The following is a 17,164-nucleotide window of genomic DNA, read 5'->3' as shown; positions in this document are numbered from 1 at the left end:
AGTAAACTATGTAAAGAGACTTGACATGTTTCCCCTTTATCCTATTAATAGGAAATACTAATTATAGTCATGAAAGTTAATACATAAGTATTTTTAAACAAAAACTAATGATCATTTTCTCACATTTCCATTTTATATATTTATAGTAAAAAATTAGATAATACCCAATAACGAGAAAGAAAGAAATATTTATAATCTCTGTAGCTAATGATAAATTCTATAAGACCTTTCAGATGTGGATATACTTACAGACTTATAAGTAAGAATGTGCATACCTACTACACATAAGTATATTAGTGTTCACACATATCCTTTTTTGAGTCTATATATCCTTTTAAAAAGTCTGCTTACGTGGAACTTCCCTGGCAGTCCAGTGGTTAAGACCCCACACTTCCACTGTGTGAGGCTCGGGTTCAATCCCTGGTGGGAAACTAAGACCCTGCCTGCCACTGGTAGGGCCAAAAAAAAAAAAAAAAAACTCTGATTACAAAATGAGAAAGGTACAAGGCTGTCTGCAAATCTGGCTTGTTCTAGTTTTTCCATCAACAGTTTTATATTTAGATTAACATGCTTAGTCAAGCTTGGAGAGATTTACTGGACAGAAGTATGACTACACCTCTGTTTATCTCTGAGATATCTCACATGTACTTCAGCGTGATAGTTTTCCTCATTTTTCATACTGTGAAAATGCAATTATACAGGTTCAGCAAAAGGGATGAAACAGTAAAATGTAAAACATATAGAGAACACTGATTTAGGGGCTTAACATTTGATTCAACCAAGTTTGTTTTCTCATTGCAAAGTTTCCATTAAAATATAAATAGCAATACATTTTGGTATTTACTAAATATGCTTCTACGCTTAACAAAGAATCAATTTTAAAATAGTCTTAAAATATTCTTTTTTCTTTTTCAAACCACCAGTTCTGGAAAATAAAGTGCTTTTTCTTCTACTGACCTAACACTCTAAAAGGCTTTTCCATTTTAAGAAAGGAGAGCTGTTTTATTAAAATTCTCTACAGAATTAAATTTATTTGAGTCACCTGATATAAGTTACTTCATCTTTCAAGGAAAATAGCATAAGACTTACCTCTACTTTTGTAATTCAGAAATAAATATGTATTCCTTAAGTCGTTTGTTTCTCTCATAGTACAAAGCCAACTGTCAGAATTCTTTGTGGCGCATGTGAAGTCCCTCAGGTCAGGGACTTGCGTTACCTGTCTCTGGTTACTGTGCTTTCTGCATATCCTGTGAAATGCTGCCGCACAGTCTAGTTGAGAATCAGAAACATGTGTCTTAGCAATACTGAGGCAGGGAGGCTTATGTGGGCAACAGAAGCAAGGTGGTATTTGACTAGGTGACAGCGGTGTTCCTTCCCAGAAACAGTGGAGGGCCTCTTATGGATACGGTGTCTTTATGGAAACACTGACGTTGATGAGTGTTTGTGTGGCCTGGGAGACGATTTTCCTCTTTCACTCTAAGTCAAGCAGCCAAATCAGCGGGTGTGGGAATGCTTGCCAGGGAAATGCCCACGTATTCATTCTACCAGCTGACCGCTTGGCTGGACGCCCGGTGCTCTGCCCAGAGCTCTGCTCGGTCAGCACACCAAGAAGGGAGTGTTGAAAATGTTAGCTAACACAGGCACAACATTTGCTTGAGAATTTAGAAATTAACTTTCCTGGAGCTTTATTGAAGGAAAATACTTAGATTGTTGTCAAATTATTTACAGGGCAGATACCCTTCCTGCAGCATCATGAGTTTGTGCTAACCTGACAGCTTCATTTTCCAGGTAGAATGCTTGGGGGAAAGAGTACTTTCAACCTTACTTAGACCTTGGAATGATATTCAGTTATTGACGGCTAGGGACATTTGCAGTCTCTCCAGACTGCAGAAAATGCTAACCTTAGAAGATTCAATGTGTGGAAAGCATGCACTGGAGGGAAGTCCTAGAGTGTGGCTGGACAGCCTTTTGCTGAAGAGAGGAGGTGTGTGACTCTTAGATCCACTTAGCCATCTCAGCAGGAGTGAAGAATAGATGGGCCTGTCCAGCAAAGACCTGTGGAGGGGCTCTTGTCTGACAGTGTGGTCCCCCCATGACACACATGAGAGACCCTCAGAGTTTTGGAAAATGTTGTATCAGCAGTAACACTGCCATCTTGAAGTGGAAGGGACAGAGATAGGACAAAACAAGAAGCCTGCCAGACTCCCAAAATTCTGCATGGGAGAAACGGGCTGGAATTCTCCATGGCTGGAAATGGGCTGATAGAGCTGCCTGGCTGCAGGCATGTGCTGCATTTGGGGGAAAAGGAAGAATCGCTCTGAGGCCAGAGCTGACACATGTCCTGCAGAGGCTGTGGAGCTGGGAGTCCAGAGCTGGGGCTTCCAGGCACAGAGAATTATTCTCAGCTCTTGAAACCTTATGGAATCTGCTTCGCTGGGAAGTTACTACAACTGCTTTGTAGTTACTTATGATGTCTGGATGTTAGTTCTTTTTCAGTTCTCTGTTCTGCTGATAATCTTTCTTAGTCTTTAACTTGAATTTTTACTCACCCAGTGGTTAAATTATAAATAAAATTGTTAATTTTACATTGTCAATTTTATAATTCTGTTTTGTTGTTGGCTTTCACTCTGTACGTTTAAGAATTCCTCCTCTACTCCAGAATGGTGAAGCTGTCCTGTATTAACTTCTAGAAGTTTATCAGTTTTCTCTGACCACTGGAAGTGTTTTTGTTGTTTCCTGTTTTGGTGGGGGGGCGGTTAATAGTGTGAAGTAGTATTTTCACTCACTTTTCCATACCAGTCCTCTTAGTATCCTTTATAGAAAACACCTCTTCCCAATGATCTAGGGTCCTCTCTGTCACATTCGTATATGCACAAGTATTCGTATATGCACATTCGTATATGTCACATTCGTATATGCTAAGTATTCGTATATGCACAAGTCTGTTTTGGGTTCCCTGTTCTGGTCTTTTTGTCTTTTCCTGACCAAATAACAAAGTGCCTTAGTTCGTAAGCCCTTATAATAAGTTGATATTGATAAAAACACGTCCTCCATGTGTTCATTGAGTGCCTTTGCTCTCTTTGTTCGGGCTTCCCAGGTGGCTCTAGTGGTAAAGAATTCACCTGCTAATGCAGGAGACATGGATTTGATCCTTCGTCGGGAAGATCCCCTGAGAAGGAAATGGCTTCCCACTCCAGTACTCTTGCCTGGAGAATGCCATGGACAGAGAAGCCTGGCGGTCCACAGTCCATGGGGTCACAAAGAGTCGGACACGACTGAGCACACATGCAGGCTCTCCTTGGTCATTTACATTTCATACTAAATCTTCCAAACTGTGGCTCTGAAGTATCTCTTACCTGTGTTAAGTCTTGTCTAACATCTCAAACTTTTTAAAAACTTTCATTGAAATCTTGCATAACTTTTGTTAGAACTATTTTTAGATACTTGACATTTTTCAAATGCTGTTATAAATGCCATTTTTTTAAAGAACTGTTTCCTATATATTTGTTGCTGGTATAGAGAAATAAAATGGATTTCTATAAAAATGGTTGAATCCATCCATTTTGGTAAAATTTTATTCTAATTATTAATCTGAAATCTATTGTATTTTTTCAATAATCAGCTAGTCAGCAGATAATGATAGCTTGCTTTCTTTCAGTTTTTTGTACCCTTTCTTTCTTTTCCTTCTCATTGTAGCAACGATTTCTAGCTTAATGTTAAGTGGCTATAGTGATAATGGACATTCTTCTTTTGTTCCCAGTGTGAAAGGCAGAGCTTTCAACATTTCATCATGAGGATGCTATAAGTTTTTACAGAACCCCTTCTTTACAATATATAATAGAAGTTTTCTCTATTCCTATTTTGTTAAAAATTGTCTTTAAATCACTGATATAATTTTAAAAATATTTCTACTAAATCTTTTGAGATGATTTTTCATCTTAAGTTTTTCTTCTTCAGATATTCATATGCCAGATTATACCAACTGACTCTCTGATGTCACACCTACCATGTATTATTTGGGAGGAAAAGCACAACTTGGTCATGGCATAATACTTCTTCATGTATTGCTGGGTTCCATTTGCTCGTCATTTTTGTGAAGTTTTTGCATTGGTTTATCTGAGTGAGATTAACTTATGCCTCCCTCTCACATCGTCTTTTGGTGTTTAGTGTCAAGATTATGCTGTTCTCTTAAAATAAATCAATGAGTCTTCTCCAAAATATTTTTTGTTTAAAATTGTAATCATTTATTCCTTGGGCATTTACACATCAAGGAGGCCATGTCAGCCTGAACTTTTTGTTGTGGAAAGTTGTTTGACAGAGTTGATTTCTCTACTGGTTTAAATATATTTCTTAAATACTTAAAGTTTAAGTAGTTAACTTCAACTAGTCAAAAAACTTTATTTCAAGTTTTTAACTTCTTGAGTCAGTTTTGGACAGTATGGTTTTAAAGAAATATGTCACCTGTACCTAAATATTCAAAAATATTTATTAAAATTTGTTAATAATGTTTTCCTATAATCTCTTCTTCTAAGTGTGATCTGTAGTATTGATTGTCCTTATTCTTGATACTTACTTCTGTCCCTTCTCTTTTTTTTTTTCTTGATTAGTCTCCCAGTGGTTTTGTCAACTTTAGTAGTCTTTAGGAAAACCTACTCTTGGCTTTATTGATTCCCTATGGCTATGTAATATTTTTCTATTTTAATAATGTTAACTTACTTTATTTCTTTCCTTCTACCTTCTTTGGTTTGTATTCTTCTTCTTCAGATAGATGATTAACTCACTAGTTTTCATATTTTTACCCTTTTTGAAAATATGCAGTTGAGGCTATACATTTCTATATAAGTACTACTTTGGCAGCATCCTGTAAGTTTTCATATGTAGTATTTTTGTTATTGTCAACTATAGATTGTTTAATCTTCACTGTGATTTCTTCTTTGACCCATGGTTATTACAAAGTTATTTCTTAGTTTATAAGCATATTTGACTAAGTATGTCTCTGTTCATAGTTGGCTTAATTGCATTGTTGTCAAAAAACATGCCATTCATTATTGCACATCTATGAAATATGTTGAGACTAGTTTTAGGGTCCAATATTTAGTTGGTTTTTGTGGACATTCACTGTGTACTTGAAAAGAACATGAAATCTAAATTGTTGATCTCAGTGCTTCACAGTCTGTGAGGTCAGGATTGTTCATCTTGTTCATAAGTTTCTCTGTACCCTTTGCTTGTTTTCTCAACCTTTTCTGTTACTGAAGGTAACAAAATCACCCATCAGTATTGTGATTTCCTTTGAATTCTAGTTTTGGTATTATATATTTTGTGACTTTACTATTGATGGTATCCAAGTTTAAATCATTACATATTTCTGCTGAATTATGCATTTTCTCATTATAAAGTGACTTTCTTTATCTCTGCTAAGGCTTTTTGCATTAAATTCTACTTTGCTTTATGTTAATATAGTGATGCCAGCTGGCTTTAATTTGCTTGGCATGTCTTTTTCCTTCTTTGTACTTTCAACTCTTCTGTGTAATTATATTTGTGTGTGTCTCTTATAAATAGCATAAAGTTTAATTTTAACCTACTCATAGTTTTTGACTATTTAGTGCATACACAATTACTGTAATACTGTTGTGTTTTTAGTTTAAACCTATTATTTTATATTGTGCTTTTAATGTGATGTAACTGTTCTGTATTTTTTCTCTTTTCTTACCATTTTGTTATTTTTTTCAATTCCACCTTTTCTGTAGTAGTTTGTCAGTTTTATAAGAGTTTCTGTTCTTTTAAGTATGTATCCTTGAAATTAAAAACATTCTTAATTTCCCAGAGTCTAAAGGTATTAGTTTCTTTTGCATGTCATCTTAACAAATGTTTTACTCCACTTGCCCCTTCTGACCTCATCCATTTTTGTAATTTATCCTAATTGTAGTTATTCTTAAACTGCAGGATATTACTGTTTTATACATTCCCTCTTAATTTTGATTTATCAATGTTTTCTTCTTGCATTTCAGAACTTCCATGTAGAATAGTTTTCCTTCTGTCAGAAATTTATTCTTTAGTTTTTGCTTAGTGAGGGTGTTTGTTGGGAACTCCAGATTTCTCCTCTTGAAAGATAGTTTCACCTGTGTATAGATTTCTAAGTTGTCACGTTTCTCTTGCTCTCTTCTGGCTGCTGTTCACTGCTTTTCGTTTCGGTCCTACTCCTCTGGGACCCTCCCAGCATCTTTCAGGCATGCTCTTTGTTGATGCTGTCCTGCTCTCTGACACAGTGCGTCTGGATAGATGTTTATTCCTGAATCTGTAGATAGGTTTCTTCTACTCATCCAAGAACATTCTCAGTTTGTCTCTAAATCCTGCCTTTGCCCTGTGCTGATTGGGCAGAGACCCACCCATACCCTTTGTTGCTCCTGTTTTACTTTTGTACTTTCCACCTTTTTGTTTCTTGCTTTAATCTGTTAATAAATAATATTCCTAATGACCTGTCTTCCAAGTCACTGATTTCATCTTTGGCTATAAGATTTATTAGTTTAATAAGATATTAAATAGTGTTAATAAGATTTTAATAGTTTAATAAGATATTAAACTAATTTCTAAATTTGTTATTGGTATTATTTTAGTTCTAAAATTTCATTTATTTATGGAATTGACTATTTCATTTTTATTTTTGCCTATTTCACACAAATATTTTTCTAATTTTCCCTATGTATCCAAGTGTTTATAGTCCATGCCTGTCACATGTATATATCTCTTGCCTTTCCCAGTTTTGTTCTCTTGTATTTTTTTCCTCTGGCTCTTGTTCGTGGTATAACATGTTTGTGTGCTATGTGGTGTTTGTTGTTTTTGGTTTATTTGGATTTTGTTTGTTTCTTTGCAGTTGTATTTGAAAAGCTAACTATAGGAATCATTTGAGATAAGAAATGGAAGTATGCTTTTCCAAGACAAATACCCTTACTTCTCAACTGTGTACTTGTAGTTACTACCTGTCTTGAAACAGCTTCACCCAAGTTCAAGATTCATGGTTACAGACTTATTCAGGAAATGTGAGCCTGACTCCATCACCACCTGCAGGTGCATTGGTCCAGGTGGTCCCTGAGTTTGAGAGCCATGGGTGAATCACCTGGTGAAAACATTGTTGAACCATTGCTTGCCATCTGTGGTGTGTCATGAAAATTTTAAAGAATCATAAAATGAAACATTTGGGGGAGGGAGAAATCAGATAAAATTACATCTGAGCTTTTTTCCTTTAAATGACTGTTTACGGGAAAAAGTTTTGATTACTTTAGATAAAGCCTGTCATTTAAATGACTTTTATTTTCTTTTGCTCAGATTAGGATCTAAAAATAAGCCTCTCTTTGGAGGAATATGTGTGAATTATCTTAGGTAGCTTCACTCCCTGAGGAGCCTGGTGTGCCCTGCAGCTGGCTCACCTGGTCCTGATAAATGTGCGGGTTTAATTGTAACAAATTAAGTTTAAATGCAGCAGGCTGTGTTGGGGGGTCTGGGGTTGCCCACGGCCCACGCTGCGCACCTCACTTGTGCAGGGTCCAGGCTACCCCCTCAGACACTTCTGTGGCTGTGGGGAAGAAACATGGGGAAAGAAAGTGCCACTGCTAAGATGACCTCTATGTTCTAAAAGTAACCTCGTGTTTTCTCAGCATGGCATAAAGCAGGTTCATGTTCCTCTTGGTGACACTCCTGAACACACTAGCTTGTGAAGATAGTTTATTTCATTTTTCTTATATGTGTAACTGGAGGAGAGTGTGGCAGCCCACTCCAGTGTCCTTGCCTGGGAAATCTCATGGACAGAGGAGCCTGGTTACAGTCCATGTGTTGCAAAGAGTCAGACAGGACTTAGTGACTGAATAGAAACAACGGTATGTAGCGGTGAAGGTAGTAACTGCCTCTGATTCAATTGGCCATCTAGAACGGCAGCCGCTTTCCCGCTTATTTGGATAGGTCTCTAGAAAATTTCACACCTGCTAAATTAGTAATATAATGAACTTAAATATGTATATAGTATCTATTTCCTTATAATCTATTGTTATAATACTCAAAATAGTAGGCTTAATATATATTTTTTGTTCACAAAAAGTGTTACTATAAAGTATTGGGTTGGCAAAAAGTTCCTTCAGTTTTTAAGTAAAAGTAAAAGACATGTTTTTCATTTTCACCAAGAATTTATTGAACAACATATTCTCCATTTTGTTCCACTACCTTCTGCCATTTTGCAGTAACTTCATAATTCCATCATTCCAAAATATTTTGTCTTTTTGAGCAAAGAACTGTTCCAGGTGCATTTTTTAGTCCTCCATGAAATGGAAACTTTTTCCGCTAGGAGAGTTTTGTAAAGACTGAAATCAATGGGAATCTGCAGGTGCAATGTCTGATGAATACAGTGAATGAATTAGAACTTCCCAGCCAAGCTGTCACAGTTTTTGCCTGGTCAGCAAACAAGCTTGAGGTCTTGCGTTATCCTGATGGAAGCTAATGTGTTTTCCGCTGACTAATTCCCCAGGCTTGTTGTCGAGCACTGCTTTCAGTTGGTCTGATTGAGAGCAGTACTTGTTGGAATTAATCCTTTGGTTTTCCGTATGAGTTCATAATAGAGGATTCCCTTCCAGTCCCACCATGTACACAACGTCACCTTCTTTGGATGAAGACCGGCCTTTGGTGTGGTTGGTGATGGTTCATTTCCCTTGCCCCATTCCACATTATTGTACAGTATTGTACAGTATCCACTTTTCATTTCCTGACACAATTTGTTTTAAAAATGGAACATTTCATTACGTTTCAGTAAAGAATTACATGTGGAAATACGATCAAGAAGGTTTTTTTCACTTCACATATGTGGAACCCAAATATCAAAATGATTAACATAACCAAGCTGGTACACATGGTTTTCAACACTTGATTTGAAAACTTGATTTTGAGTATCTTGGCTGTGTCCCATGTGGTATAACATTGATTATTCTCAATTAATGTCTCGATTTGATTGCTGTCAACTTCAACTGGTCTACCCAACTATGAAGCATCGTCCAGTGAGAAATCTCCAGCATGAAACCTCACAAACCGCTTTTGACATGTTTGGTCAGTCACAGCAGTTTCTCCATAAACCGCACAAAGCTTTTTTGTGTTTCAGTTGTGTTTTTTCTTTTCTTACACTAATAAAGCATAATATGCCAAAAATGTTGCTTTTTTTCCATCTTCAATATTAAAATGGCTACACAAAAATTCAGTGATTTTGTTCATTTTTTTTTTATGCATGCTATGACAACTGTCACAATACAATATTAACAAAATTGTGTCAGTGAAGTTAAAGATAACTAAGTGCTACTAGAGTCATCTTATGGAAAAAACAGAAGAAACTTTTTGGCCAATCTAATACAAGATGAACAGAGGCCTGTGTTTTAAAGTTACATAAAATTAGAACATAACTAAAAAGTAAGTTAAATATCTAACTAAAAAGTAAGTTGAAGTAAGTGATGATAATTATTCTGTCAACTTGGTGTTTGAAGTTTGAGCTTCTAGAAACTTTTGGCATTATAAATGAGGATTATTGGGCTGACATTTGATCAGGATGCCCAGTGTGAATCAGAGTGAACATAGCTCTGCTTCCTCCCTGTGTGATGTTATCTACCGTCTTAGTTGCAGGCGTTTTTCCTTCATATGCAGCGGCTCTGCTCTGTTTTTATGAACGTGATGCTCAGGGGCTGGTGCTCGGAGGGCCTTCGCCCAGCCTCCTCCCGAGCCTGCTCCCCTTCATGGCCTCCTCCCGAGCCTGCTCCCCTTCATGGCCTCCTCCACGTGGGGGAGCTTCTCCTTCGTTCTTGTGAATCACGGGGGTGGATGTCAAGACCCCTCTCAGATACTGATGCTCAGTGATTCGGGGCAATTTCCTCCCACGTGTTGCTGGCCCCTTTGAGCCTGGACCCACACTGCGGTCCACCTCTCCCAGGTCCATCCAGCTGCATCACAAACCAGGCTGATGGGCGAAGGATGAGCAACTGGCTGAGAAGGGGCCTGCCGACTTAGGTGTCAACAAATTCATTTCTCTTAAAGTCTGAAATCCACTGTGATCTATCTCTTTCACCTCAAATTACAGAGAATGCATGTCTCTGTAAATAAATTTTTATGGAAAGCATGATGGACATGAGGTGTTGAGTCACTAACTACTGCAGTGGGTTTTCTTTGGCAGTTTGCGTGTGAACCTGGACATGGGCAAGGCTGCCTACGGGTGGATGATCATGAAAGATGAGAACATTCCCGGCACCGTGGTCCGGACCAGCACCATCCCGGAGGAGCTGGGGCGCCTGGTGTACCTGCTGACCGACAAGACAGGTGCCACTCTGCCCACGTGCACTTGGAGGCGTCTGGGTGGGGGTGGGGGGACCCTGACCTGTCTGTGCCCACACGTGTTTATGGGTGTGTGTATGCACATGTGTGAGAGTGCTGAGTTCACAGAGTTCCCCAGACTGACAGCGAAACTGGCCTCGAGCCAATCTCCCTGTTCTGACATTAACAGGATCATCAGAATTAGCGAGATGTGAAATTCTTAGAGACTTTTAAAGACTTATTTCTGTATTTTGAACTTCCATATCCTTACACTTGTGATTTTGTTTTATTTGCTGCCTGTGTTACACCTTTTTGGTAGTTTCTTAAGCGCTAAAAGGGCTTGTTTATTATAGAATGGTAGTTACAAACTGGTAGAAGAAAATGAGGATTAATAAGATCTGTGAATTTGATGTTTTAACAGTAACATTCTCCAAAGAGCCTCTCTACAAATGTTTCTCCTCCATAGGGTTCCCTGCTCCAAATTTGCTTTGTCTTTATTTCATTTTTTAATTTTTTCATCAAAGAATTCTTGTCAATCCATAACATACTAAATAAATGACAAATTGAATCCAGAACTATAACAAGAGCCATATCTAAGGGTTAAAATCCCTTCTTGATTGGCTGATTCACGGTGTAAATTCCTTTGTAATTCTTAGCCAACTAGAAATAAAATCTATAAATGGTAAAGAAAACATGGGTTTCCCATATTTTACCATACCATTGGCAGCGGTAAAGAATCCTCCTGCCAATGCAGGAGACACAGGTTCAATCCCTGGATCTAGAAGATACCCTGGAGGAGGAAATGGCAACCCACTCCAGTATTCTTGCCTGGAAAACCCCTTGGACAGAGGAGCCTGGTGGGCTACAGTCCATGGGATTGCAAAAGAGTTGGACACAATTTAGCAATGAAACAGCAACAAAGAAAATACATCTCAATTACAATTCAGCCTTATTTTTAATAAAATATTAGAAAAATCCTCACTATGTAGTCAGGAAGAAGAAAGACTACCGTGTACCAGGCTTTGACATTTACTCCAGCTACTGCTGTGAGCCAGGAACTAGAAAGATCCACAAGCAAAAGAAGAAGCAAATATTTACAAATATAGCAATCAATCAAGGAAGTCAATGGCTGAAAATAAGAAATCAGTAAAGTGGCAGGTTACAGATTAAAATAGCAACAGGAATAAAAGTCACTCCCTTACATGTGAAATAGACTGAAGAATTACTCCGTTTAGAATCGCAGAGGTCCACGTAAAACATGTGGGTGCAAACTTTAGGAACATGCGGGCACATGTGAAGGCAGTGAGCAGACCTGCCAGAGAGACGTGGGAGACTGACGGCAGTGGAGAGACACCCCGTGTCCTGAAGGTGATGGTTCGGTGTCCTGTGGCAGACAGCCTTCATAAGATTACAGGTGTCCTACAGCTCAGTCAGAAATAGTTGTCGGATTGTGTTTGGCTTTCATTAGGGCTTGTCTCTGTGGGACGCTGAGGAATCTACCTGGAAGGTGATGCTCAGTGAATCAAAAAAAACTCAGAAATAGCGACCTGAAGAGCTCAGGGTCAAGAAAGTAGATGGAGGAAGTGTCTTCCCAGCCTCACTGCGCTGATGGGAGAAAACTTCAGAGAGTTAGCCTTGGACAACACTGGAAGACGTACAAACTGCCCATAACTGATCCAGAGATTAAGCTCTTTCTGGAAAACAGCTGGAACTTGGTTGAAGAAGCAGGCAGACAGCAAACCTAGACCCCTACGAGATGTTACAGACATGTCAGAGATGTCTCCAGAACCAGCCGAGTCCTGGAGAGGTGGTCAGTCCATAGCCAGCAGGTTTGGGCAGAGAGCACCGCCCCAGTGGATGGCTGTCGGTGAACGCAAGCCACCCCCAGTAGATGAGCGTCTCAGTGCCGACAGGCAGGCTGTTCCCAGAGAGGGCAGGTTCATGACTGTGTACCTCGAAACCCGAAGAGCCCCCTGGAGCTTCTAGAGTGGTGAGACCGCTTAGTTAATTAATTAACACGGATAAACTCAGTATCAGCGTTGAACTACATTTCTCTATACCATCAACAATGAGGACACTTAATTCTAAAAATGCCAATTAGAATAGCAACAAAAAGTATAAAGAGTTAAAAAACAAATTCTAACAAAAAATGGGTAAGAATTATGTGGATATGTGTGTTTAAACTTTGAAAGACCTTCAGCTCAGTTCATTCACTCAGTCGTGTCCAACTCTTTGCAACCCCATGAATCACAGCACGCCAGGCCTCCCTGTCCATCACCAACTCCTGGAGTTTACTCAAACTCATGTCCATCGAGTCGGTGATGCCATCCAGCCATCTCATCCTCTGTCGTCCTCTTCTCCTCCTGCCCCCAACCCCTCCCAGCATCAGGGTCTTTTCCAATGAGTCAACTCTTCACATGAGGTGGCCAAAGTATTGGAGTTTCAGCTTCAGCATCAGTCCTTCCAATGAACACCCAGGACTGATCTCCTTTAGGATGGACTGATTGGATCTCCTCTCTTTACAGCATCAGACCTTGCTTCTATCACCAGTCACATCCACAACTGGATGTTTGGCTCCATCCCTTCATTCTTTCTGGAGTTATTTCTCCACTGATCTCCAGTAGCATATTGGGCACCTACTGACCTGGGGAGTTCCTCTTTCAGTATCTTATCATTTTGCCTTTTCATACTGTTCATGGGGTTCTCAAGGCAAGAATACTGAAGTGGTTCGCCAGTCCCTTCTCCTTACCAAGACCTAATTAAATGTATGGACACTCTGTTCTCCTGAGTAGGACATCCTAATGCAGGAGGGTGTCATTCCTGCTCCATTAAATGTCTGACGTGCCTGCGCAGACAGGATTTGCCAAGTCTGGTCGCAGTTGGCGGGAGCGACCCGTGGCAGGCTGCCTTGTTAGACGGGTCTTGGCCCAGTCAGCCCAGCATTTGTGCCTCAAGTGTCTGTTCCCTGGGGAAGCGTCTGCACCAGGTGATATAGCAGCCCTGCGCCATTTTACATTCCTGCCAGCAGCACCCAAGGGTTCTAACGCGTCCTCATCCTCTCCAGCACGTTCTGGGTGTTCATAGCGAAGTTCTGGCCACAAGAGCCAGCAGTGCGTGTGAAGAGAGAGCGTCCCTGCCAGAATAGCGGTGCCGTGGAGGTCCTCTCAGGGGGCCCATGCAGCAGTGACAGCCACAGGGCGTGTCCCTCCAGGCAGACGGGCCCGGGAGGGGCTGGGGGCTCAGTGCGTCTTCAGGCCTGGCCCCCCACCCCCAGCCGCCACTCCTGCCCCCTCTCAGGGCCTCTGCGGTCACCTCCTGCCCCAGTGCCAAGTTTACGTCGTTCTTCCCAGGGGAGCAGGTGCTGTCAGGACTAGAAGTCCTCGTGTGGCCATCGCATATGATCGCCCTGGGTGGCACTAACCTGCTCTTTCACAGAAGTGTACAGACAAAGCGCGTGCCTGAGAGCATGTGGTCAGCTCAAGCCTCTGTGTCTGCCGGTGTGATGTCGTTAAGTCAAGGTTTTGTGATGTTATTTGTCTTCCAAAGGCTAACTATTGTTTTGCATTTTAAACAATAATGGGGTTATCATTTTGTAGCTCCTCCATTTTTCTTTATTGAGTTGGAGTTACAGTCAGGGTAAGGATAAGTGGTTTTTGCCCAGAGTCTTAAAGACAAAGCTTCATTTCTCCCACATTTCACTCTGCTACTTTTAAAAGACTAGAACAGCGCTTCTTTAGGTTTTAGATGAATGATCTTGGTTCCTGAGATTTAAGGGGGAAAAAAGGAACACAGAATAATTGTATAAAATAGAGAAAATATTTTTCATTTCGTTTTCTAAACTGGAAGCTTTCATCTCCTGATGTAGCTGTGCGGTGGTGTCCTTGAGTTCCCTGGTCTGGCCTTCCTTGAGGGCCCGTGAGGGCTCCCAGGATGAGTGGGGTGTGGGCGCACCTCCCGTCGGAGGCTGGGGCGGGGGTGAGCTGCTGTCAGGAGCCTCACGGGGCTGGTGGAGCTGTGAGGTGGGCCTTCGTGTGGCTGTAAATTGGGTTTGCGCTTCATCAATAAGCTTTCTGACGAGACGCGTCCATCAGGGTGTCTCTCATTTGCCACAGCAGAACAGAAAATGAAGTATTCCAATAATTGCATTACAGTTTCCTCCTCCTGGACAAGAAAGCTGTGTGCTATAATTAGGTTTGATTGGAGTGCACGTTTCCGGTAAGATCTGAAATTAATGATGTTGCCATAGTGACACATCTGCGGCCACCAGTGCGTGAAACATAAAGTAATTCACTCGACAAGGGTAGACATCTGTTAGCTGCCAGGACGCAGAGCGTATTGACACTGACCAGAAATACTAGGCGTGGTGTGATCAACGCGCAAATGATGCTGAAACTGGAGGACAGGCCGTTTGCCCCGAACCTGCTGAGAGGACGTCCCCTCTCCCCGCCGCCCCCAAGATGCCATTGTTTGAGAACAATGCTGCCGAGGATTCATAAATTTTAAAACTGGACTTGGGTGCAGCCTGTTAAAGCAATACATTAATTCCTTTGTTAGTTTTTGTCTTCATGTAGAACAAAGCCATTCCTGAAACACCCTCTGAAACAACAGGTTCTTGGATGCATTGTAATCATAGCTCCCATTGCCCAGCACGCTGCCTTGCTGAGACTCGGACGGTGGCATTGTCCCATGGAAGCACCGTCTCCCTGGTTTCCAAGGGCACCAGAGCACAGGTGTGCCCAGCAGTTTGCACACACGCACAGAGTGTGTGCTGGTGACTTGCCTCCAGAGGACCACGGCGGTGTCTCCTGCCTGGTGAGCCCGAGTGGGGCCTCAGTTAAGCAGCGTGAGCAGCTTCGCTGGTGCACTTTGCTGGCGCGGGTGGCTGGGTGTGAGGGAGGGGGACAGTGGGGTGCTGGCCAGGCCAGGTTCCGCACACGTGCTGGTGCCAGCGGCGCAGGGCTCACGGGAAGGCCTGTTGTACTGCAAGTAGAATGTGTGACTCCCCAGTAAATAGTGTCGAATGTCTACTTAAATGGTTTGGTAAGTTAGTCTTGTCGTTTTTAAAGTTTTGTTTCCATTCCTGCACCATAAGATATAACACTGTTTTTGGTTGGTTGGTTGGTTTTAATTCTATTTATTTTTTTGTTTTATTTTTGGCTGCCTTGGGTCCTTGTTGCTGTCCAGGGGCTTTTCATTGCTGTGGCTTCTTGTTGCAGAGCGCGGGCTTTGGAGCACACGCGCTTCAGAAGTTGCAGCTCCCAGACTAGAATGCAAGTTCAGTAGTTGGGGCTCATGGGCTTAGCTGCCCCGCGGCCTGTGGAGCCTTCCTGGCCCAGGGATCCAAGCTGTGTCTTCCGTACTTTCAGGCAGGTTCCTAAGCAGTGGGCAGCCAGGGGAGTCCATGAGTAACTATTTTAATCCAGCCATTTACTCCATGTCCCTGTCACCTTGCAGGGAGACCTGTTTGGGCGGGCCTCGCCCCTCCGCTGCTCTCTGAGGCCAGTGGACAATCCGGTCAGTACCTGGCCTATGTCAGATGCCGAGCACTCCCTGTTGCTCTCATTGTCACGTGTCAGGCTGTGTTTACTTTAGGAGTTCTTTCTTTTATGCATAGCACGGCACGCTCATGGAGGAGGTGGTGTGTTTCTGAGTGGCTCCACAGATACTGGCACACGAACCTGGTTGTCAGTCAGGTCTCGGGTTGCAGCAGCGCCACGCAGTGGCAGACGTGCAGTTTGCCATCAGAGGTCTGTGTTCTTGTCTCGCTCAGTGTTTCACTAACAGCCTGACCGCAAGCGTTGCTTTGACTTCTCCATGCCGTGGTTACTTCCATTTAAAGCAGGGATGGGGGACTTTCCTGGCCCACTGGTTAAGAGTTCTCCTGCCAGTGTAGGGGACACTGGTTTGATCCCTGGTCCAGTAGGATCCATGTGCCGCCAGGCGCCCGAGCCTGTGAGCAGCGACTGCGGAAGCCTGTGTGCCCTAGAGCCCATGCTCCACAGCAGCAGAGGCCACCGCCATGAGAAGGCCGCACCCGTAACTGCAGAGTAGCCCCCTCTGCCACGAGAAGGCCTGGGCGCAGCATATATGTACGAGTATATAATGTGCATTACATACATTCTTTTGAGAGCATTTGTCAAAACAGTCTCTAAGTAAATCTCCAATCAAGGGCAGAGGCGGAGGGCAAGAATCCACGAGAAGGATCCAGCGTGTGCTGTGATCACATGGCTCTCTGTCATGTTCACACTTAGAACTGCGTCAGTGCCCGAGGGCACCCCTCCTTTGTGCTTCCACACAAGTGCAGGGATCCACAGGTGTTGGGCCGGCCTGCAGTCTTGGTCGGGCTCACAGGGCTTTTACCTGACCCCCGCCCTGTGTGGCTGTCCTTCTGTAGAGCGGGAAGAGCAAAGCTCCCGTGCTCGTGTGCGTGATTTCATATTGAGGTCCCGTGCTTGTGTGCGTGATTTCACATTGACGTCCCGTGCTTGTGTGCGTGTTTTCATATTGAGGTCCCGTGCTCGTGTGCGTGATTTCATATTGAGGTCCCATGCTCGTGTGCGTGATTTCACATTGACGTCCCGTGCTCGTGTGCGTGATTTCATATTGAGGTCCCGTGCTTGTGTGCGTGTTTTCATATTGACGTCCTGTGCTCGTGTGCGTGATTTCATATTGAGGTCCCGTGCTTGTGTGCACGTTTTCATAGTAAGTGATCCACGTACGGTGGTTGCAGTCTCCTATCAGGGTCATAACGTGAGTAACGTTGGGACCTCCTGTGGCACTGTTAGTGAGAGCTCACCAAGGTTCTTAATACACTGCCTCCCCTCTGCCTGCCCTC

At 42.2% G+C, this 17,164-nt stretch overlaps 1 protein-coding gene across 7 annotated transcripts in view; it reads left to right on the top strand.

Annotated features, from left to right (window-relative positions):
- Positions 1-17,164, top strand: part of ATP9B (ATPase phospholipid transporting 9B (putative)) — a 166,296-nt gene that overhangs the window by 112,234 nt on the left and 36,898 nt on the right. For all 7 annotated transcript variants that reach the window (XM_061131112.1, XM_061131110.1, XM_061131109.1 and 4 more), the window contains one exon: positions 10,193-10,335. In XM_061131112.1, the coding sequence (XP_060987095.1) occupies positions 10,193-10,335 (143 nt within the window). The remainder of the gene's footprint in view (positions 1-10,192; positions 10,336-17,164) is intronic.

The sequence above is a fragment of the Dama dama genome, chromosome 27, assembly GCF_033118175.1.
Source record: "Dama dama isolate Ldn47 chromosome 27, ASM3311817v1, whole genome shotgun sequence".
Lineage (NCBI taxonomy): Eukaryota > Metazoa > Chordata > Mammalia > Artiodactyla > Cervidae > Dama > Dama dama.
The sequence above is the reverse complement of the archived record's forward strand: the minus strand, read 5'-3'. Positions and strand labels throughout refer to the sequence as shown.